This window comes from Trachinotus anak, unplaced genomic scaffold (assembly GCF_046630095.1).
Source record: "Trachinotus anak isolate AG129_WGS33_773 ecotype Australia unplaced genomic scaffold, CSIRO_AGI_Tana_v1 ptg000032l, whole genome shotgun sequence".
NCBI lineage: Eukaryota > Metazoa > Chordata > Actinopteri > Carangiformes > Carangidae > Trachinotus > Trachinotus anak.
In genome coordinates this window covers 12345984-12365277 of record NW_027273883.1, presented here as the reverse complement: position 1 = coordinate 12365277, position 19294 = coordinate 12345984, and the positions used below count along the sequence as shown (strand labels likewise).

At 38.9% G+C, this 19294-nt stretch overlaps 1 protein-coding gene and 1 long non-coding RNA gene across 6 annotated transcripts; one reads left to right on the top strand and one right to left on the bottom strand.

The window, feature by feature from the left end:
* The first annotated feature begins 156 nt into the window (after nt 1-156).
* On the top strand, nt 157-17887 carry LOC139613579 (uncharacterized). Of its 2 annotated transcripts, none has more exons than XR_011686781.1 (3): nt 157-404; nt 879-938; nt 14812-17887. It is a non-coding gene; the product is annotated as an uncharacterized lncRNA (long non-coding RNA). The 2 variants fall into 2 exon arrangements; XR_011686782.1 differs by lacking the exon at nt 14812-17887 and adding an exon at nt 1480-1743.
* Nucleotides 1742-14584, bottom strand: ca14 (carbonic anhydrase XIV). Of its 4 annotated transcripts, none has more exons than XM_071470352.1 (13): nt 14218-14584; nt 13855-13878; nt 10310-10489; nt 9899-10044; nt 8445-8540; nt 8268-8334; nt 7733-7890; nt 6552-6678; nt 5622-5645; nt 5376-5460; nt 5134-5175; nt 3805-3858; nt 1742-2662 (listed from the first exon to the last, which is right to left on the bottom strand). In XM_071470352.1, the coding sequence occupies exons 1-13, from the start codon at nt 14276-14278 to the stop codon at nt 2563-2565; spliced, it is 1164 nt and encodes a 387-aa protein (XP_071326453.1). In that variant the 5' UTR covers nt 14279-14584; the 3' UTR covers nt 1742-2562. The 4 variants fall into 4 exon arrangements, with proteins under 4 accessions (XP_071326453.1, XP_071326456.1, XP_071326454.1 ...); XM_071470355.1 differs by having other exon boundaries at nt 5142-5175; XM_071470353.1 differs by lacking the exon at nt 5134-5175.
* Nucleotides 17888-19294: the final 1407 nt, after the last annotated feature.

The following is a 19294-nucleotide window of genomic DNA, read 5'->3' as shown; positions in this document are numbered from 1 at the left end:
GAGAGGAACATCTCTAACTTCATGGCTAGTAGACACTAAAAGAGGCAAGGGAGTCAGTATTAGGTGAATTTGGATGAAACACACCTTAACTCAAACACAAGGATCGCATGAAATAAAGATAAATGTAAAATAAGCTTAATGGTAAATTAAATAGCAGTTACGACATCACTCTCGGCAGAAAAAGATGACAGGTGAGTTGGCTTCTATATCAAAAATAAAAAAAATAAAAATGCTTTCAGAAGTAAAATATAACTATAACTTCCTCATTGTCTTGTCTGGTTTCAGACCTCTCTCTTTGGCTCACTTCTTCTCTGTACAGACATGCAACTCACCAGATGGTACAGATGTGCTGTGACCTACAGATGTGCTGCCCCCCTGACCTCTTCTATCGAATCACGATTCAGGTGAGTTTAGCTCAGCAGAGAGCGAACCGCAGCACAGTGATGAGCAGCTCTCATTATGGAGCCACATATTTTTTGTTTGTTTTTTTTGTTGTTGTTTTGTTTTTTCATCATCCACAAACACACACACACACGCACACATGCACGCACACACGCATGCACACACGCACGCACACACACACACACACACATACACAGATGCAGGAAGAGACAAAACAACCGATGTTCAAATTCGGACCAAGGCTTTCCCAGAAAGAGTCTGCGTGGCCTGATTTGGTTTCCCTTCAATATTCAAATAATGATGTGACCTAATTTAGTCTTTCTCAATCCCTAAATTAAGTTGTGGTCTAATTTATTTTAAAGGCCCCATATTTTACACTTTTCCAGCGTTTTATTTAAAGTTTTGATATCCATAAGAAGATATATTTGTTTATTGGTTTTAAGAAGGTTTTAAGGTTTTCACATCCTCTCTCTCAGGCTTCTCTCTGGAGCTCAGCTCTAGTAACAACACGTTGGTGACTATATAGCAGATTTCAGGTAAGCACCCAGAGAAACCAAAACCTGCAAGGTTGGGTGGTGGGTGCCTGTGGGCCAGGCTTGGGGCATGGCTGGGAACAGTGACTGCTTTGTTGTGACATCATAAAGTTGCTAAAGTCCTGACGGCTCGTTTTAAGGCACAGTTTCTGAACACAGGATGTGTGCATTTCACTGTGGACCGAGCACTTTGATATTTTGACAGTATAAATATAGAACCTAGACCTGCTTTATTATCAAAAAGACATGGACATTTTACTTTATACAATGTGGAACCTTTAATTTGAACAAGCCAATCGGGAGTCTGGGATGATGCAAATGCTTTGTTCACCACAGTTTGAACTGTGAAATAAAATAGATTTTGCAAGATAGTAAAAAGATAAAATAATGTGGGATTAATATGCTGAACATACATGCTTAGCCTATATTTCTATTAACTTTGTGCTTCATATTTCCTTCGTTTAGTCATTCAGTCTTTTCTTATACTGGTCCACCCAAAACAGTTTCAGTTATGTAGTGTTTTCATATGCTTTTTCCCCTTCAGCTTTCCCCTGCAATCTACCTGCAAAGATCCAGACTGAGAATTTTCTTTTAGAATTTTCTGAGTCTGAGTTACTGCTCCTTGTATGTGCTGCAGTACAAATAAATTTTAGAAAAAACTTCACACAGTTGTAAAAATCATACTTACTTTGTATATTTATGAAAACACATTTGCCACCAAGAATGAGGTGGTGATTTTCACCTGTAATCAGATCCAGATACTGTCACTCTCAGACAATGAAAAAAAAAATCAAAAACAGGTGAGCTGGATATTCAGGTGTTTTAATGTGGTGCCCATACTGACAATTTATATAAAGCAAAAACATCAATCAGACAATTATGATATGGCACCAAAAAATTTTTTTATGACAGAATGAACACATGTACATAAATATACCTCATCCATTTACAACGTAATCTGCTGATTTAAATTCAGAGCCAATATATTTGGACAGCATCAGTATATACAAATCAAACATGTGCTTCAAATCACTTTAGTTTTTAATCATAGAATTTTAGTTTACTCTGCTTTAACTCTCGTGTGTTTTAATGTCAACATCACATTGATATTACTTAAACAATAAACAAGTCTATAACATTTCATACAATACGGTGCGTTTGTGTGTTTCAAGGCAGGATAAACAATAACAGCCAAACGTTAAAAAAAAACCCAAAACAAAACAAAATATATATTTTACAGTATTTACATGAACCAAACATGCATCCCAGGCATTGCAAGAGCAAACATACAACTCAGAGCCAGCAAACTGACATATTTACACCACATGCTTCAAGTGCAAACTGAAGAAATGTCTGATACCAAGACTGCCAACATCTCTGAATTTGGGTGGAAAAAAAATTCTGAAAACAGTGAAGTGATAAGGGCAGCAGGTGATTTGTCTTGTGTCCAGTTTATGTCCTCCCCCCACTGTTTATAAAATGTTTTTTCGGCTGCTTTTAATAACATGTTGTGAAAACACGTTTCTGTCACCCGAGGAGACATGGATCAGTGATAACATCATTGACAAGAGGGAAAAGGAGAGTGTCTGAGTGTCTGAACAAAGCCTGAAGTGGTCTATGCTGTCAGCTAGGGCTCAGTCTGAAGAGACGGTGAGGGCTCTTCTTTCTTTTCTGCCTCAGAGGTCGAGTTCAGAGCCATGTCTTGTTTTTTCTCTGGTTCCTTCATCCTGAAACATCAAATAGAAGAGTCAGACCTACTGAGTCATCCCATGTGCTACAAAACTGGCTGGATGATAGGCCTCTAGTTGTTGGTGTAGTTAGTTATATTGTCCAGCAGAGGCCCCTCTTTGTCAAGAACATAGTTCTGATTTTAGGGTTCCAGTTCATTATAAAATGACAACTAGTGGTCCACTATAAGACAATAAGATTTAAAGCAAAAAAAGAAAAATTGTTTTAGAACACAGAGAAAAATACATGTGTAATAGAAAAGTAACACATGATGATATTGTAGTTAATTAGTGGTTATATGGCATTAAGTGGATAAATTACTACAATGAATCAGATTAGAATATACTAGGAGAGGGAGACGTGTTAACCAGGATGCCCACTGGATCATCACATCCACATTGCAAAGTGAATTGTTAAAACTATAGTGTCTTTTCTACAGCAGCCACATTTCCAATATAGTTTTGAGTTGTTTTGCTGATATTTTTAATGTTTTACAAGCATGGAAATATGTGTGCAGCTCATTTAGATGTGGTAACAGATATGTCATTGCTGCATGTGCTTCGCTTAGTTTAATGCCGTGTCATCTTGTATCTGTATGTACTGGATAGTGTATATTGGAAGCACAAAAAATTTCTGCAGGAGACAAGGACATTTTTTGTGTTCGCTCCTCACAAGTAAAATATCTGGCTTTAAAGAGGCAGCTGCAAAAAACAGACACATCACACCCTCATCCAGTGGACAGTGGGAGTTACAATCTAGGTGCACAGCATCAGTAGACTGCTAAAAACTCCTAAAGCATCAAGCATTAAAAACTGGGGACAAAAGGACAATATGAATGGATAGATAGATAGATAGATAGATAGATAGATAGATAGATAGATAGATAGATAGATAGATAGATAGATAGATAGATAGATAGATAGATAGATAGATGTTAAAGGCAGAGGGAGATCTGTAATGTAAAAGTGAATTTCCTCACGACCTGTGGAATTTCTTTTTCTAACAGAGGTGTTAGGGTCTAATCTATGAGGATAAGACAATGTGAATGGGTAGTTCAAACAAAGACATATGCTCAGGAATCTAACTCTGAGATGTCAAAGTTAATGTTTTGAGGTCAAAGGTCATAATTTTGAACGGTGACCTTGGCATGGGAGCAGGCCGGTTACTGGGCAGGACGTCCCAGCTAGAGGTAGAGCTGTTACAAGATCAAAAGACAGAATCACATGACCAGAAAAAGAGAGATGTTCTCTGATTTAACATTTCAAAGTAATGGTGTGCAAATATTTCAAAATCTCATTTGCTCCCCCTCCGCTGCTCTCATTAGACAGAAGGATCAGAGGTGACATTTCAAAATAATTGCACAGGGCTGATTGACATTATGAAAGCCAGAGGTTCCCAAAGTGACCTATAGGGGGCCTGCTGAATGCTCCCTGGCAAGATTTCCAGAGGACCCCTGTGTGAGAAGATTACAGAAAGGTTGTGATCAGTGGTTTAATTCTCCCAATCATCAAAAGGATTCCAGTTCTATTAACAATAAAAACCAATAATGAATAGATTCAGACCATGAATTGAACATACATGAGAACTTTGGGAACCTTTGATCAAAACAGAGGAAGGGTTAAATCATTTACAAGTCAGACACAGGGGGAAACCCACCACATACTTTAATTGATCAGTGGTAATTATGGGAAAAAAACATGTTATTGCAGCAGAGGTCAGAAGATCAGATTATCCTTAGCGCTGATCCTAGGATTGCCTTAAACTTTTATGTTGAAACCTTACATGAGGATTATGCATTTACATTTTCACAAGAGCCCAACAAATGCTGTTTTGGTTTATAAGATAGGGTTTATAAGAAACTATAATGTGTTTATAAGCAGATATAAGTACAGTGTAAGTGTTTCCTAATGTAAGATAAGTGTCAGTGATTTTATTTTCCCTTATTTTCATTCATTATCTGTTCATACAGCAGCCTCCACTCATGGATGACCACAGAAAGAATTATAGTTGTTGGAAAATATATTAATAAACACTTGGATCAGTGCTCTCTGGTGGACAAATTGCATTATAATGAAACTGTATCAGTATCCGTATATGCTGTAATTTCTCATTACTTACTGGCTGATATAGACACTGATACCAACAGATCAGCCATACAAACAATCAGTTTGAATCAGTTTTTCAGCAAATGTCTCAAATGTCCCTGCAGAGCACAGCGATGACCGCAGGGATTCCAGGGTTCTTGGTATAATTCATGGTAATATACAACAGTATTTCACCATGGATTAAAAAATGTCCATATGCATTGCAAATGTCACTGAACCAATTTGCCTCTGCACATTATTTGTATATCACAGCTTTGATCCAAGATCTGCGCTTAAGGATATCTGAAAAGCACAAAAAGGAGCCACAAACAGCACAGGCAGTGCTAGTTGAGCATCTCTGTCAGTACTGAGCTCAAGTATGCCACCTGTTTACCACGACTGTTTCACGGTGGAGGAGTCTAAAAAATCTGCCAAGAGATAGGAGATAGAGGATGAGAAGAGACCGGATTGTTCCACAGTGACGTCTCCCACAGTGTCTGCAGATTGTTCAGTTAAACCAAACCAACAGCAGACTGGTGGCAAGTGTCTGCCGCAGCCAAGGGTAGGGTAGAAACAGAATGGCAAACAGGCCAATGAAACAATCACGCAATGTGGCATAACTTCTTACCGTATTGTCTTCACAATGAAGCGAATGATTACTGCCAGACCTACACAGCCACACATTACTCCAATCACTATGGCAGTGACTTCACCTGCACAAGGAAGGATGAGAGATGAACGAAAACTTCTCAAAACATGTCAATAAATGAGAGCAGTTAAATTTAAAGAAGTGACATGATTATCAGTAACATCAGTCAAACAGTTACTTTGATTTTTTGCAAAAAACATGCAGGAAAATCCCATGTAGTCTTACCAGAAGAGAGCTCCTTCCCTGATTCTACAACAGATAAAAGAAAGAATAAATCATTAGAAAATCACAGGAGTTTTTGTTTCTGTCACACAGGTCATTAAACAATGAATTGTTGATTTATCTCAGCAGAATTTGCTGTTCAGCTGTTTGGAAATGTTGTGTCTAGTCAGTCTTGCTGCCTTTGACAGCAGTGCTGATATCACAGGCCTTCCAGTTCAGTCACTCTCTACAAAGAGCACTTTACACAAATTCTTTCTCCTTTGTCTTTGTCTAACACTCTGTCTCCCCCGTTCACTCCTCTGTCTCTTTTTTCTCTCCCCATTTCTCAGTTAGATTTACGAGATAACAATGGAGTCAGTGTTTAGTTTTCGAAAATCCTTTTCTCTAATCAGCTCGCAAACAAACACTGCTCCCTGCCTCTCTCTCTCTCTCTCTCTCTCTCTCTCTTTTTTCTGTCATTCTCTCTCTACTCCTGCCTTCCTAAGTCTCTCAGACAAAGTCACTGGTAATCCTTAATATTCCCACATTTTTCCCCACATTCCACTTTTCACTCTCTGCGTGGATTGTGCTAATTGCTAGCTTTAGTCTACATGGCCACCCTCTGCCTTGTTGTTGTGGTTTGCATTATGAGCAGCCGGCTGGCAGCACAATCCACAAGTGTATTAGTGTTGTTAGGGTAAAACACTGGAGTTCAAAGCAGATTGGCTTTGACCTTTTAGACCTTTTACATTTGTGCAATCTGAAAGGAAAAACTCTGATAATATACTCATTATAAATCAAACTAATCAGGTAATATTTGTAAAACCAAAAAAAAAAGTAGTTGACTTCTAACACAGAATGTGCTTGTCTTTTGTGCCAGCTGTCAACATGTAGGAGTGCATTTCATTTTTTCACATCATGAATATCTCCTCATGCACGCTCTGTCTGTCTAACCTGCAGAGAAGGAAGTGAAGACAACCCTGTGGTTGAGTGACTGTGTTGCACGGTAGTTGTCCTGCAGCAGCATCCTGTCAGGATTATCAGCTTTACTGGAGTAAAGTATTGTTTCCATCTTCAGCAGCTGGAGTGGAGACATTAAGAGAGGAGAGAGATGGTGAGAAGTCCTGAGGTCCTGAGGCAGTCAGCTTACAACAGGAAGTAAGTTCATAGACTGATGTAGCAGCGAAAACTCAAGTAACTGACTGACGTTAAACTGAATAGTCCAATCAGAGTTTATCAGTATAGTAAAAGTCACTTAGTAAGTCGATTCAGTGAGCAAACATTGAAATAAGGACAATTTAAATACAAAATTACTACTCTGTGAGATTGGAAATGCAAGAGGTGGAGACTTTTTATCTAATCTAATACACAAACAGTGTATTGGAGTTGTGTTCAGGCTCATTTTTACCATGGTTATCAATAGTTTCATTTTGATCATAACTAGGAATACAAATAATTTCAAATAATAACTCAATCCAGTAAATTAATCCTGTTTCTGAAGAGGTAACTCAAATGCATAGTATTCGTAATACTCAGATATAATTTCTACTTAGTTTATGCATTAACACATGTAGTTTTTGTAAGATGAAATACTCCACTTGAAGACAAATTGCATCAATCAATTTCAACAGCAAACACTGCAGTAAATCCACCAGTGCAAGGGAGCAAAGAAGAAAATTTTTAGTTTACAGTAATTCACACTAATGCACATTAATGTACTGAATATCTGCTGCAGTTGAGTTACACTCCAGGAGATGATGACTCATTTTCTTTACTTCTTATAACAGTATAGGATTATTCAATCGAGTAATTGCTGGGAAAATTATATGCTGCAGAAGAACTGCAGAATATAATTTCTGAGGCCAATAATTAGCAACTGTAGGTTGAAACAGACAAAAAATATAAAACTTCTAGATGAGGTTTTAATATATGTCATCGGTCTGTGATAATAAAGCACATTTAGGCTTAGTCTTCATTTCGATCCATGCTGGATCATAGTGGAATTTGCTTTAAAAAAAGATCCACCATGAATCAAAATGTTATCAGTGCCTGAATAAAAGGTGATCGTTGAGTCGAGGCAAGTAAGATCTGTTTCTGTACACTTCAGGTGAGCTGTGTCTATGTCCCAGCCTCACCTGTTCCTTTGAGATCTGAACCCTCTCATGGAACACCGTCCAGATCACACTCTGATAGCAGGGCGGCGTTGTTAGGGAGCCATTGTAACGATAGTAGCGTCCCAGGTCCTTAGGGAGCAGGGATTGGATGTCAAAGGCTGGGATGAACGCTTTCTGGTCTAATAGTGGATGAAAGGAGGAAAAAGAAGAATAGAAGAGTGTGCGAGGTCTTATATACAGTATACTGCCTCTGGAGTCACGTATCATCCAAACACTGTAAGAAAGAGTGGTTGTAGGAGGACACAGGAGGAAAAACAACTGATAACTGTGTTATCATTGTTTCTCCAGCAATATCTTTAAATACCTGAAGCAACATGTTTCTTCTTATGGTTTGCTTTTGAAGAAAATATTTTATCATATTATTCTCATCTTTTCTGACACATAGTCGTCATCATATCTGTTCAGTATGTGACTGTTGATTTAATCAGTCTAAAAATGGAAATGTAAACTGCAAATTACAAAGTAGTGAGTGAAAACTATCTAATCCTGGTGTTACCTGCATGTCTGATGCGGCTTAGGTAGTTCAGGATGTTGTTAAATGCCGGGTTCGTCTCTTCACCTGTCTAGAAAACCAAAAGTCAGTCTTGAATGTTTATTACATTTCTCAAAATACTAAAGTGTAAAATAACTCCTCTTATTCTTTCATAATTCTTCATTGTTATGGTTTTATTACCACGATGAGAATTCCTAAAACAGCCAGGCCGCCTGTCTGTGTCATTGCTGCAGACATGTTAGGGTAGAGTTCAGAGTTGTAGTGAACCACGTGAAGCTGGAGGGAGGAAGAGCACAGCTAATTTAGTCACTCTGATGAGAAGGTGACAAAGGAAGGACAGAGAGACTCATCCTGAGTGTTAAAAATAGGAAAGAGCGAGAGAGAGGAAAGGCTGTGAGAATGACTGCAGAAAAATGAAAAACAATTAGGAAAGACTTATGTGAATGAGAAATTACTTAATTGTCTCATTATGTAATAAGACCACTCGTATTTATTGTTTGTATTTTTTCTTATTATTTCTTAATTTCTGCATAATGTTAATCTTCAGTCTTCTTAAATACCCTCACACCTGTGGTGCGTTGGCATACCTGACCAGTGACAGATGGACAGGAACTGAGGTGCTGACACAGCTAACCTTCCCTCCTTGCTCCACTATTTCTCCATCTTGTGTCCTTCCTAAAAAGGTTAATCAATTACTTACACATCTTATCTATTCCTCTCTTTGTTTTTTGGTGGGGTTTTTTTTTTGTGGTTTTTTGTCTGTCTGTCCCAAAACTTTCTTGTCTGTTGCTCTTCTGTCTCTGCACTGCTCTGTAAGCCTGCTCTAAAGGCCATCCTTTATCCCACAGTAAACCAGAACAGGGATCCAAGCTGACTCAGCTGTAACAGATTTGTGTGGGAAAGAGGGACAGAAAGTATGAGGTGTAAAGAAGGTAATAGTGAGAGAGAAAGAAAGAAAGATCAAATCTCCTTAAGACAGAACCTAAGCCCATGTTGTAAAAAGACAAAAGCCAAATATGTGTTAGTTCATCTCTCAGTGCTTTGCAGCTGTCCTGTCTGTGGAGTGCCCATTTCTTCCTACTCAATCACACAAACAACAGGAGTCACTAGAGCCATAACTCCTTAATCGTCTGATGATTATTTCTTCGATTAAAAACAGTGGCAAAAACAATTCTCAGAGTATCACCTTCTCCACAGTAATGTCTTCAGTTTACTACTCCTGTCATTCTAAAAGCTCAAGTTGTTCTGTTTACTGTCTTATATGACAGAGAAAAACTGCAAATCAGCACATTTCAAAAATGGCCAAAATGGCTAATCAGTTCATTATAAAGGTTGATAATTAATTTTCTGTTGATATACAGAGTTATATAGATTATATTGCAGGTCTTGGCGTCATAATTATTTTTTGTTTGATTATATTTAAAAAAATAAAACCAAAAAAAAAAAAACAATTCCCAGGAGAAACTGGGCACAGTTCATTCTTTTGTATAAAATCTTGACGTTGTTAGAAAACCACTGGTATCACACCACATGACCTTCGCTGCCATTTACTCCTGGTCATGACTCTGGCTGTGACTCGTCTTGTAGTTTGTCTGTGGATTTTACTGTTGACAGTTGGCTGTGTTAAAACGTACCTCCGCATCTGCACTCAGTCCGTTGATGGTGTGTTCACTGCCCCCGTGGCTCGGGCCGCCGCTGCCCCAGTGGAGGTGCATTTGTGCAGCTGTAAAGAGCCATGGCAGGCCCCCCAGTCCCATCCACTCTGGCAGCTCAATCACAGCTGATAGAGAGAAGGATTGATACAAAACAGCTGACTTCTTCTTTCTAACTGGTTTTTCTGATGAGAAACTGCAATATTTTCTGACAAAGTGGTTCTTTCTTTTTTTTTTTTTTAAACTAATCTACTGAATTTATCCTTGCGCAATAAAAAGTTTACTGCTAGGATATGTTTGAAGATGGTGCAGTATAAACAGATCAACCGTAAAGCTGCTGGGATACCTGGGAGAGGGTTATGTTAGGAGCTGGAAATCAGCTGCTATAGTTACCTGTGTGTCCGTTATTGTACAGAGTGAAGGGCTTGTTGCCGTGCTGACTGTAGCCCAGCGGGGTCAGAGGGATCAAACTGGGGTCATATTTCGTTTGGGTGGTTACCACATCAATAGGGGACTGAGATGTACCACTGCAGTCAGGGAAATACTCGGACCACTGAGACTGACCCACCAAGCCTTTGACAGGAGAACAGATAGGAGAAAAATGATGTCACTCAATCATACAGCTCACTGACTCTGAGTTTTCTGGTGAAAAGCCTCCCTTCATCAGTCCCTAATTATGCAGGACAATTATTCCTCGACGTTCTCTTTAAGTTCGCCGCATCACAGTGGTAAATTTGACCAAGATAAAAAAAAATGAAACAAAAAAACCAAACAAACAAAACACACTGAGACACTCACATGTTTTTAAACAATAAAAAACTTGATAGATTTTTCACTAAATAGAAATTCCACTGGCCATTAATTAACATCAGCTGCATCTTTACTGGTAGAAGGTGCTATCTTTTTATTGTGATTCAGAATTGATTCATATATTTGCATTTTGTCCAGCAACACTGGTCTCCGTAGGAACACGCATGGAGGAGTAAAGAAAATCACAGTGATATCTATAATATGCTGACAAAAGCAGCTAATTCAGGCACTTTAACTGAATAACTAATGTCACAACCACAACATAAAAGCCCTACAATTGATAAGCCTCAGAAGACATAGATCTGAAAGGTGTCGAGAATAATAGTAAAACTAAAACGCTGTTAAGTCATTAGAACACATACTAAATCAGCAGTGGTCACACAATAAAAAATATGTAATCTTGCATTAAGTAATAGTATGTTTTTCTTCTCTGAAAAAGCCTGACATTCAGATGATATAATTAAAAAAAAAATTCTATATGAATACTGTGAACTATGATCATTGTTGAATCAAATGTCCAAATCAAATGATTTGCTTTTTAGCATATAACAGTAGTCTTGTTATAAATACATTCTCACTGCTACATTGCAAACAGAAGTACCACAGATTTAAAGATTTATGCCTGAATATTAATGCGTAAATTTATTTATTTATTTTCCTGGCAAGAAAAAGCAAAAACATTTTTAATATGTTTTTGTGGTCTTAACAGAGAGGATTAACTACCAACTGCAGTTTTATGTAGTTCTCAAATACCTTAAAAATCATCAGGAAATAACAGAAAAAAAATTAAAATGGCAACTTTAATTTCCAAATGAGAAATTCAGCCTTTGATTAATCCTGTGTTAAATGTTAATTTTAGAAAGCAGCACCCAACATAAGCTGAAAACTGACGAGATGTAACAACCTGTTTTCACATTAATTAGCACTTCTTTCATCCACATACAACAACTGAAACACTGAAAAATTAAGAATTTAATTAAAAGTTGGACAGAGAAATATTAGGAAGCTAAGTGTTGGGGGGATAAAGTGATAGAGGCCTTGGTACACAGAGGGAAAAAAAAACTGGTCTCCCCAATTGCATAATAAAAGAAAGTTAGAAAAAGGAGTCTGAATGAAAAAGAGAGTGACATGTGAGCCGAGGAATCTGAATTTCAATTGCAAAGAAAGGAATGCTTTAGAAAACTAGCATACCACTGACACATTTTATCCACAAAAGATGTGTCAGTGGTGTGCAAAATCAAGCATCCAAGATGTTAGTGACAAGCATGTTTATATATAAAAGTTGAAGAAGAAGGTAAGACAGAATGTAGCCCAATTACTGTGTCACATTCGTGATAGATCGTGGTGTGGTTGTAACACAGTCATATTAACAACCTCATCTACGTGCATACAGTGAATACAGTGGGCCCAGTGTTCATCCTCATCCCCTCTTCCTTTCACTCACATGTACAATGTGAGGAGGGGACTCTATATTAGTGATGTAAACACATACCACATCTCCTCTCCCAGTGCCTGCAACCCCCACCTTACATTTCTAATCTGTTCTCTCCCCCAACCTCACCCCCCGACCCCTCACTTGCTCTCCACGGCAAAGCACCACACCACGACTCAACTTCAAAAGTGTGTCCGACAGCCCTGCTACTGGTCGTCATGGAGGTCTCCATGGTAACGGGAGGCCGAAAATTCTGACCCCCGTGCGCCTGTTCTACCTCTCCTAGCATGATATTGCTGTCCTGAATCCAGCCAGGAACAAAGACACACACACACACACACACACACACACATATGCAGATTCACTCACTCACTCAGAGCATGATGAGGACAATGATGGAACGTGAGACTGACTTTCCCTTGATTACTTTACATAACTCCCCGTCTCTCGTGGAAAGAAGCTTCTCTCAAACCATGTAATTCTGCTCTTTCGTGTGACAAAATGTTGTGCATAACAAAACTGACTTTCCACTTCAGCTAGCAGCTCAGTAACAGCCACCTCATGCAATGCTGTGTCACACAGCATCTCTCACACACACTCTCACTCATCCAAGCTCTGTATGGACTGAAGGTGAATCAATATAACTTCTATAAAACTTCAGGAAACATATCACTCAACATGCAAGCTGCCACTCTGAGATTCCGCCACACGTTCTGCACAGTATTCTTGCCTCTGTATCTATTATAATAATGCCAAAATAGACAATGTATAGATACCAGTTTGCTCCAGGCACGGCCCCTACAGATTGCTGTGCATTCTGTATGTACTGTACATTGGTGTTGGTCTCCTGAATACACGCAGAGAGTGGTAGTCTGTGTGCCCCATTCATTCCCACAATGTCATTGTCCACGGCAAAGGCAGCCAGTGTGCATCCACAGAACAATAAACACATAGGTTTTTGTGCGCTGCAACAATACAGGGCACGATCTGGTATGCTTTTGCCTCATCCCGTCCCATCTCCCTCGCTCTGTCCACCACCCTCTCTCCTCTCTCGCCTGCTTCATCCCTGTGCACCTGCCTCCCTCCTCCAGCCTCTCTCTAAGCCCTTTTCCTACTTTCTTCCTCTCTGTCTCCCTCCACCCCTTCATCATCTCTGTGTGACTGCTGTGCTCATGCCAGCTTGTTGAACTGTAACTAATACAGACAGAGGGGGAAGGAGAGGAAAACAGAGGGACAAGGGGTGGGAGATATGAAGGGGGAAAAAAAGCACAAATACTAACCAATTTACACAAGCTTTTATGATAGTTCTAATGTTTTGGCGATACAGGTTTAATAACATCCACACTGAAGTCAGAGGGAAACGTTTGAGTAGTTTCAGTCGGTCAGACAGTTGCAGTTATTTTCTTTTAAAATGTGTCCACTTCTCCATGCTAATCATTCTGTATTAGACAGCTGCTCATATTGTGACAGGACCAAAAAATTCCACTTCTCAAATACCACTTGTTACACATTTATTACAGAACTGAATAAGGGTTTTGCTCTTGGTCAGAATATGCATCATATCTGACATACATACAACATATCCAAATCATTTTATGTCTTATTTACTACTTTTTTTTAAATCACTCTTTACAATAGTTAATATTGTTTTTGCATGGGAGGTTTGCTTTACAAATAAACTTGAACATGAACTTACCAGTGTAGGTCCAGGTAATCTCCTCTGAAAAAGAATGAAAGAGAAAAACATGTAAAACTTTTTTAGCCAATTTTCATTCTTCAAGTTCACATCATTCTCTCTTTCACTTAACTCTGTCATATGTTACGTTTTCACCACTACTAATCTAAAGCCGCTGCTGCTTAATATCATTCCAATACAATTCCTAACTACAATACTACTGTAGTCCTCAAATAGTGCTCAAATCCGATTGTTATTCCTGGATTTTACTACTGCTCCACTACTACAGCTCACACTGAAACACCCAAACAATCTAACACACCAATATCAAAGCAAAAGAAAATCTCGCATGATGATTGATTATTATGTTAATGAGGATCTTACCAGCAGCAGAGGCAGCTGTCCACTGGAAGCACAGAAGCATTAGAAGGATAAAAAGACCCATGTTAGCCCTCCTTGCCCATACACAGAAATGAATAAAAGTGGACAGAGAAATGAGGAGCAAGTGAGAGAGGGAAAGAGGGAGAGAGAGAGAGAGAGAGAGAGAAGGAGGGGAGACTGACTGGGTCCAGCAATCCCACCTGCCACAGCTCTGTGTAACGGCCAGAGTGTGGATGTTACATGCTGAATCCACTCTAGCATACAGGGCACCGGAGCAAGAGACAGATGAAGAGAAAGAAGGTATGAAAAGAAAAGAGAGAGACGAGCCTACAAACAGACCAGCGAGTGAGAATGAATTCAGTGTTAGTTACTAAAAGGAGGGTGAGAGGGAGAGAATGCAGGGCTGAGAGGAGGAGGTTACTGCAGGGGAACAACAGGGTGTAAAAATAGGGATGGGGTAAAGAAAAGAGAATAAAAGAGAAAGAAAGACAGGGGCCATAGGATGCAAAAATACTCAGATCACAACAGAGGAGAAAGGGAAATGTGTGAATCTGAGAAGAGGTGACTGACTTGTCAAACTTTCTAAAATGGACAAAGTGTTGCAGAAATTCTGCTGGGTGAGAGGAGGCTGCTTCAGTTCGACAGCAAACTTCGCCTGATCTTATTCATCCTCATTTCTGGTGCGGTAAATACTGTGCTTGAGAAGAAGAGAGGACGAGGATGTATCATCCTGGCTGGTACAGTATTTGTTGCTAATCCAAGGAGTCCAGTACTTTGGACCCCTCACCACACGTTCCCGATGATTTTCCTTTTGCACATTGTTTTTGATTTGCTGCTCATACCGTCCACTGAAATAATGTTATGCTGTTGCACTTCAGTCTACACATCTTTCATATAGATGTGTATTATATATAATCTACACTGTATGTGAGGGACATCTTTTCTATACTGTACATCTTAAATATTCTGAATATACTGTATTGTATAGTTATACCATTTTTTTGGTTTTTAATTGCTGTCTAAAAGTGCCTTGGTAAAACAATTGTATTGTATAGATTCCTACTGATCCTATAACGATGACAGTAAACTTGAATATTTATAGAGGCCTGAAGAGGTGAAACTACATAGCATTTGTCTGAAAAATAATCCCGTTTCTCCCACCTCAGTAGTCATCTCGTGACTCCCTCCTTTCATCTCAAAAAATCCCTTGTGGGGCCTGATCCCCAGGTTGGAAACGGCCATTTTAAATGAATGAATCTGTAATTGTGTTATATGTAGGCAAGTCTCTGTTTACAGACCTTATCTTTATTTTCAGGTTCCCATAGACAACGTATATGCAAAATAATACTTATACTCTGTGTTTTGCCAATTTAGTACTGCATACATATATAAACAATATTTGATGTGTCCTCTGTTTCATTTTCATTTATATAAAGGTATGAATGCTACATGTGGCAATACATATGAAGCATACAGTATAAAAATAATACCAATGGGCTGCAATTAACAGTTATTTTTATTATCAGTAAATCTGCCAATTATTTTCTTTTATTATTATTATTATTATTACTTTTGTTAGTCAAATAATTGTTTTGCCTATTAGATATCACAAAAAAGTAAAATGTGCTATTAAAGAGGGTGAAATACTGTTTAAGAAGTTGAAACCAGAGAATGTGACTGAACTAATAAACCAAGTATCAAAATAGTTGCTGATAATGATGATGATCGGCTGATCTATTAATTCAATCATTGATGCAGCTCTAAATGTAATGTATGAAATATGTATTAAATTTGTATGATTTTTGCATACAGAGTTTTGTTTTGAATAAGGGGGGTCCATATCCTTGTTTTGAAATGTAAATGTACATTTTGAGGCCCTGGTATTGTGCAGTCTAGCTCATTGTCTGGTCATGATTGGGTTTTTGGAGTATCCCAGCTGTGTGGCACATGTAAATATCTTCTCCTGGTTTTGAGAAACCTGGATATGCTACCTGGAAGACACCAATGGAAACCAGGATACTGTGGCATGTAAACACCTCATCCAGGTTTCTGAAAAAGTAGAAAGACGCTGAGATAGTGAGGGATCAAGACACAACAGCACACAGATGATCACAAACCTGGAGCCTTAGAATGACACATTTCCCATCCAGCATATTCCAGATAAGATCAAAACCAGGACACCATTGTGTATGTAAATATACTCACTGTCATGGTTTGCCATATGCCTTTTAATACTTGAATAATAAAAGAGGCCTGTTGTTATTTTTATCTTCAGTCCTCTATATAACCAACTATATCACAAGTCCTTAAATTGATATGCAGTGTAGCCTTTTTAGTAAGTGTTCAGCATTTATGTGTTAGGATTAGAGAAACTTGCATCATTCTGTGTAGAGCAAAAGGATTTATTTTTTTATATATGTTTGTTTTTGTATCCTGAACAAAGACTGGCTCTGAAATACATATTTTAAAAAAATGTATTTCTATTTTACAGTATGTCTCTATTAGGGTTACATAAATAAACATGCTGTTCACAAACTATATTGACTTGTTGCAATTTAAACACAAGAGGGAGCCCTCTCCATGTGACATATTGGTCTGATTCCTTAAACGGAAAATCCACCCTAAAACAAAATTAGCACCGTGTCGTTAATTCATTTTATATTGTAAGGATTGGTTTGTGAGCCGTTGGTGACTCCATCGATATTTTCATCATCAGTGGAAAAACTCCCAATTTAAGTTTTTTTAAATTGAACATTTCACTTTTTTTGTTCTTCATCACTGGAATAGGCTATAAATTTCAATTGCGTTTTCAGGGTGGAGTTCCCTTTAAAATCAGTGGCAATCCAGCCAAGAGTCTTTTGATCTGGATTACATCACATTGTGGAGTCAAGGATAAATTTAAAACTATTAAAATAAAACTGCAAAGGTTACATCACTTACTGCACAGTGAGTGGCTAGTCTGGAAGAGCCACTACCTTGATCATCCATCTAGACGATTTAGCCAGTGGAAAACTGTTTTGCCCGTTACTTACCCAGTGATTCATTATTTTAACTTTCCTATTCTAATGAGTAATCTCTTAATTAATCAAATAAAGTATCGATTACAGTTGTTTCTGTGATTTTGGGTCTCGTCCTTACTAGAAAACCCGACAACAAACTTCCATAGATTATTGTTTTCCATCTGTGAGCTAAGGGCTCAGAAATGCGTGAGCTCGCCAGCATCGGTATAACTGTCTGGATGTGGTATTGTCATCACATCACCAAGGAAATTTCAAAATAACGTTAAAATAATAATAATAACTGGTTTGTATATGTTGTTGAGAGTAATTTGTTTCATTGGTGATGAATATTTTTCACATGAACTCACGCCCCCCTCCTCTGTCTGCGTCTCCTGCTCCATCTTTTCACACTGTGTACCAGTCCGCTCAAACGTGAAGCGCTTCAGCCAAATTATGCAACAGCGGTAACCTTCGCCGGCCTCCCATTGGTCGCTCAGCGTTCCATGGAGGGGGCGTGGCCAGAATATATTCATACGCCATTGGCCGAGCCTTCTCATGGGGCGTGTCGGTTGATTTCATTCACAAATCTACCAGCGGACCGTCTCCCGACATGTGAAGATCCCTCTGTTTATACCGTTGAACACATGTCTCCGCTCCGCAAATGTGAGCAGGGAGAGACGGTGCAGCTTTGGCACAAGGATGAAGTCTGACTGGTTTTGAATACACGTCAATGTTTTTGTTCTTTTTACAGCTCATGTAAAAAGAGGAGAAGAGCTCATGTAGTCGTTTGCTGTGAGATTTTAGGTGAAGATAAATATGGTTGAACAACTACTTACGTAGAGCGGACTTACATCCATAAGATCTGATGAGGTACTGGCTGTTCTACCAAATGCCAATGCAGAATCCATCTGTATGACTGAAAGAGAGACAGGGGTCAATAATTATGCGGAGCTAAGTGATCACTTTGTGCTAGGCTGTTTCATACCAAATTATTAATGCTTTAAATTGGAAAAAGAATAATAATAATAATAATGATTTAGTAGTACTGCTTCTGCTTGTCATGCCCTGAAATATGAACTGCACTGTCAAGGCAGCCACGCACATAATTTCCTCTTGGTCCTTTGTCAAAATGTGTCCAACTGTGATATGCCAATGATCATTTAAATTCCTTTAATGTAGAAAAGGGTGAAGACAGACAGACAGGCTGGCAGACAGGTGCAGTGCAGAGAGGACGCAGCAGCAGTGTGTAATTGTTCCCCAGCTGTCCTGGTTTCCAGGTGAAACGTGATATGTTGTTCGGCCTCTGCAACGAGAGTGGGGGGACAGTTTACAGTTTAGTCTCTCTTTAGGCCTTTGTCTTCCCTCAGGCAGATCGGGTATCTGTTGTGGTGTCTGGCTCTGACCACACCTGTTTGTGCATTTGGCCTTAAAGAAACTCCTGCATGCTTTCACTGCCTGGATGCCTGTGCGCTTTCACAATGACTAAGACTTAAAGGTAAAGGCATATTAACATTATGATATTCAGTATGAAAGAATATGCTGTCATTGATCTCTTTCAGCCTCATCCTGACATGAACCACAAGATCATCTGCAGCACTGGCCAACATGTCATTTGAGGACACAAGCTGGAGCAGTAGATCTACAAATCCTTTATACTGTATTGTAACTTCAGAGGCGACATGACTGATTTTATTCCAGATGTGTGTAACTCAATTTTTGCCTTGAGTAACCTGCCTGAGAAAGGCTCTATTTGCCATATTAGGGTCCCATTTGATGCATAGCCCCTTGACCCACTTCATCGACAAAAGCACTATCTATAGGCCTAGGCTTAACATGGTCATTCCTATTGAATTCTCAAGCATGTCAATACAAGGGACAGTAATGAGAAGACGATGGAGAGAAAAAACACACACACCAGTTGGGGGATGGGAATGAGGGGGATGGGAGATGGAAATGATGGGGGTGGTCTTCAGCTCCCATGAACTCAGAGGAGGTTCATTGGGTTCATGTGCTGCAGAGGAATGCTATTGGCGATGGAAAGCTTTTTTTTTTTTTTTTCTGTTGACCTGGTCTCTGTTACG

Coding starts and splice junctions, on each gene's coding strand:
- ca14 (XM_071470352.1), bottom strand. CDS start 14,278: ATGGGTCTTTTTATCCTTCTAATGCTTCTGTGCTTCCAGTGGACAGCT. Junction 8,335..8,444: donor TTTTAGGAATTCTCATCGTG/GTAATAAAACCA, acceptor TTGGTTTTCTAG/ACAGGTGAAGAGACGAACCC. Junction 5,461..5,621: donor AGGGAAGGAGCTCTCTTCTG/GTAAGACTACAT, acceptor TTCCTTGTGCAG/GTGAAGTCACTGCCATAGTG.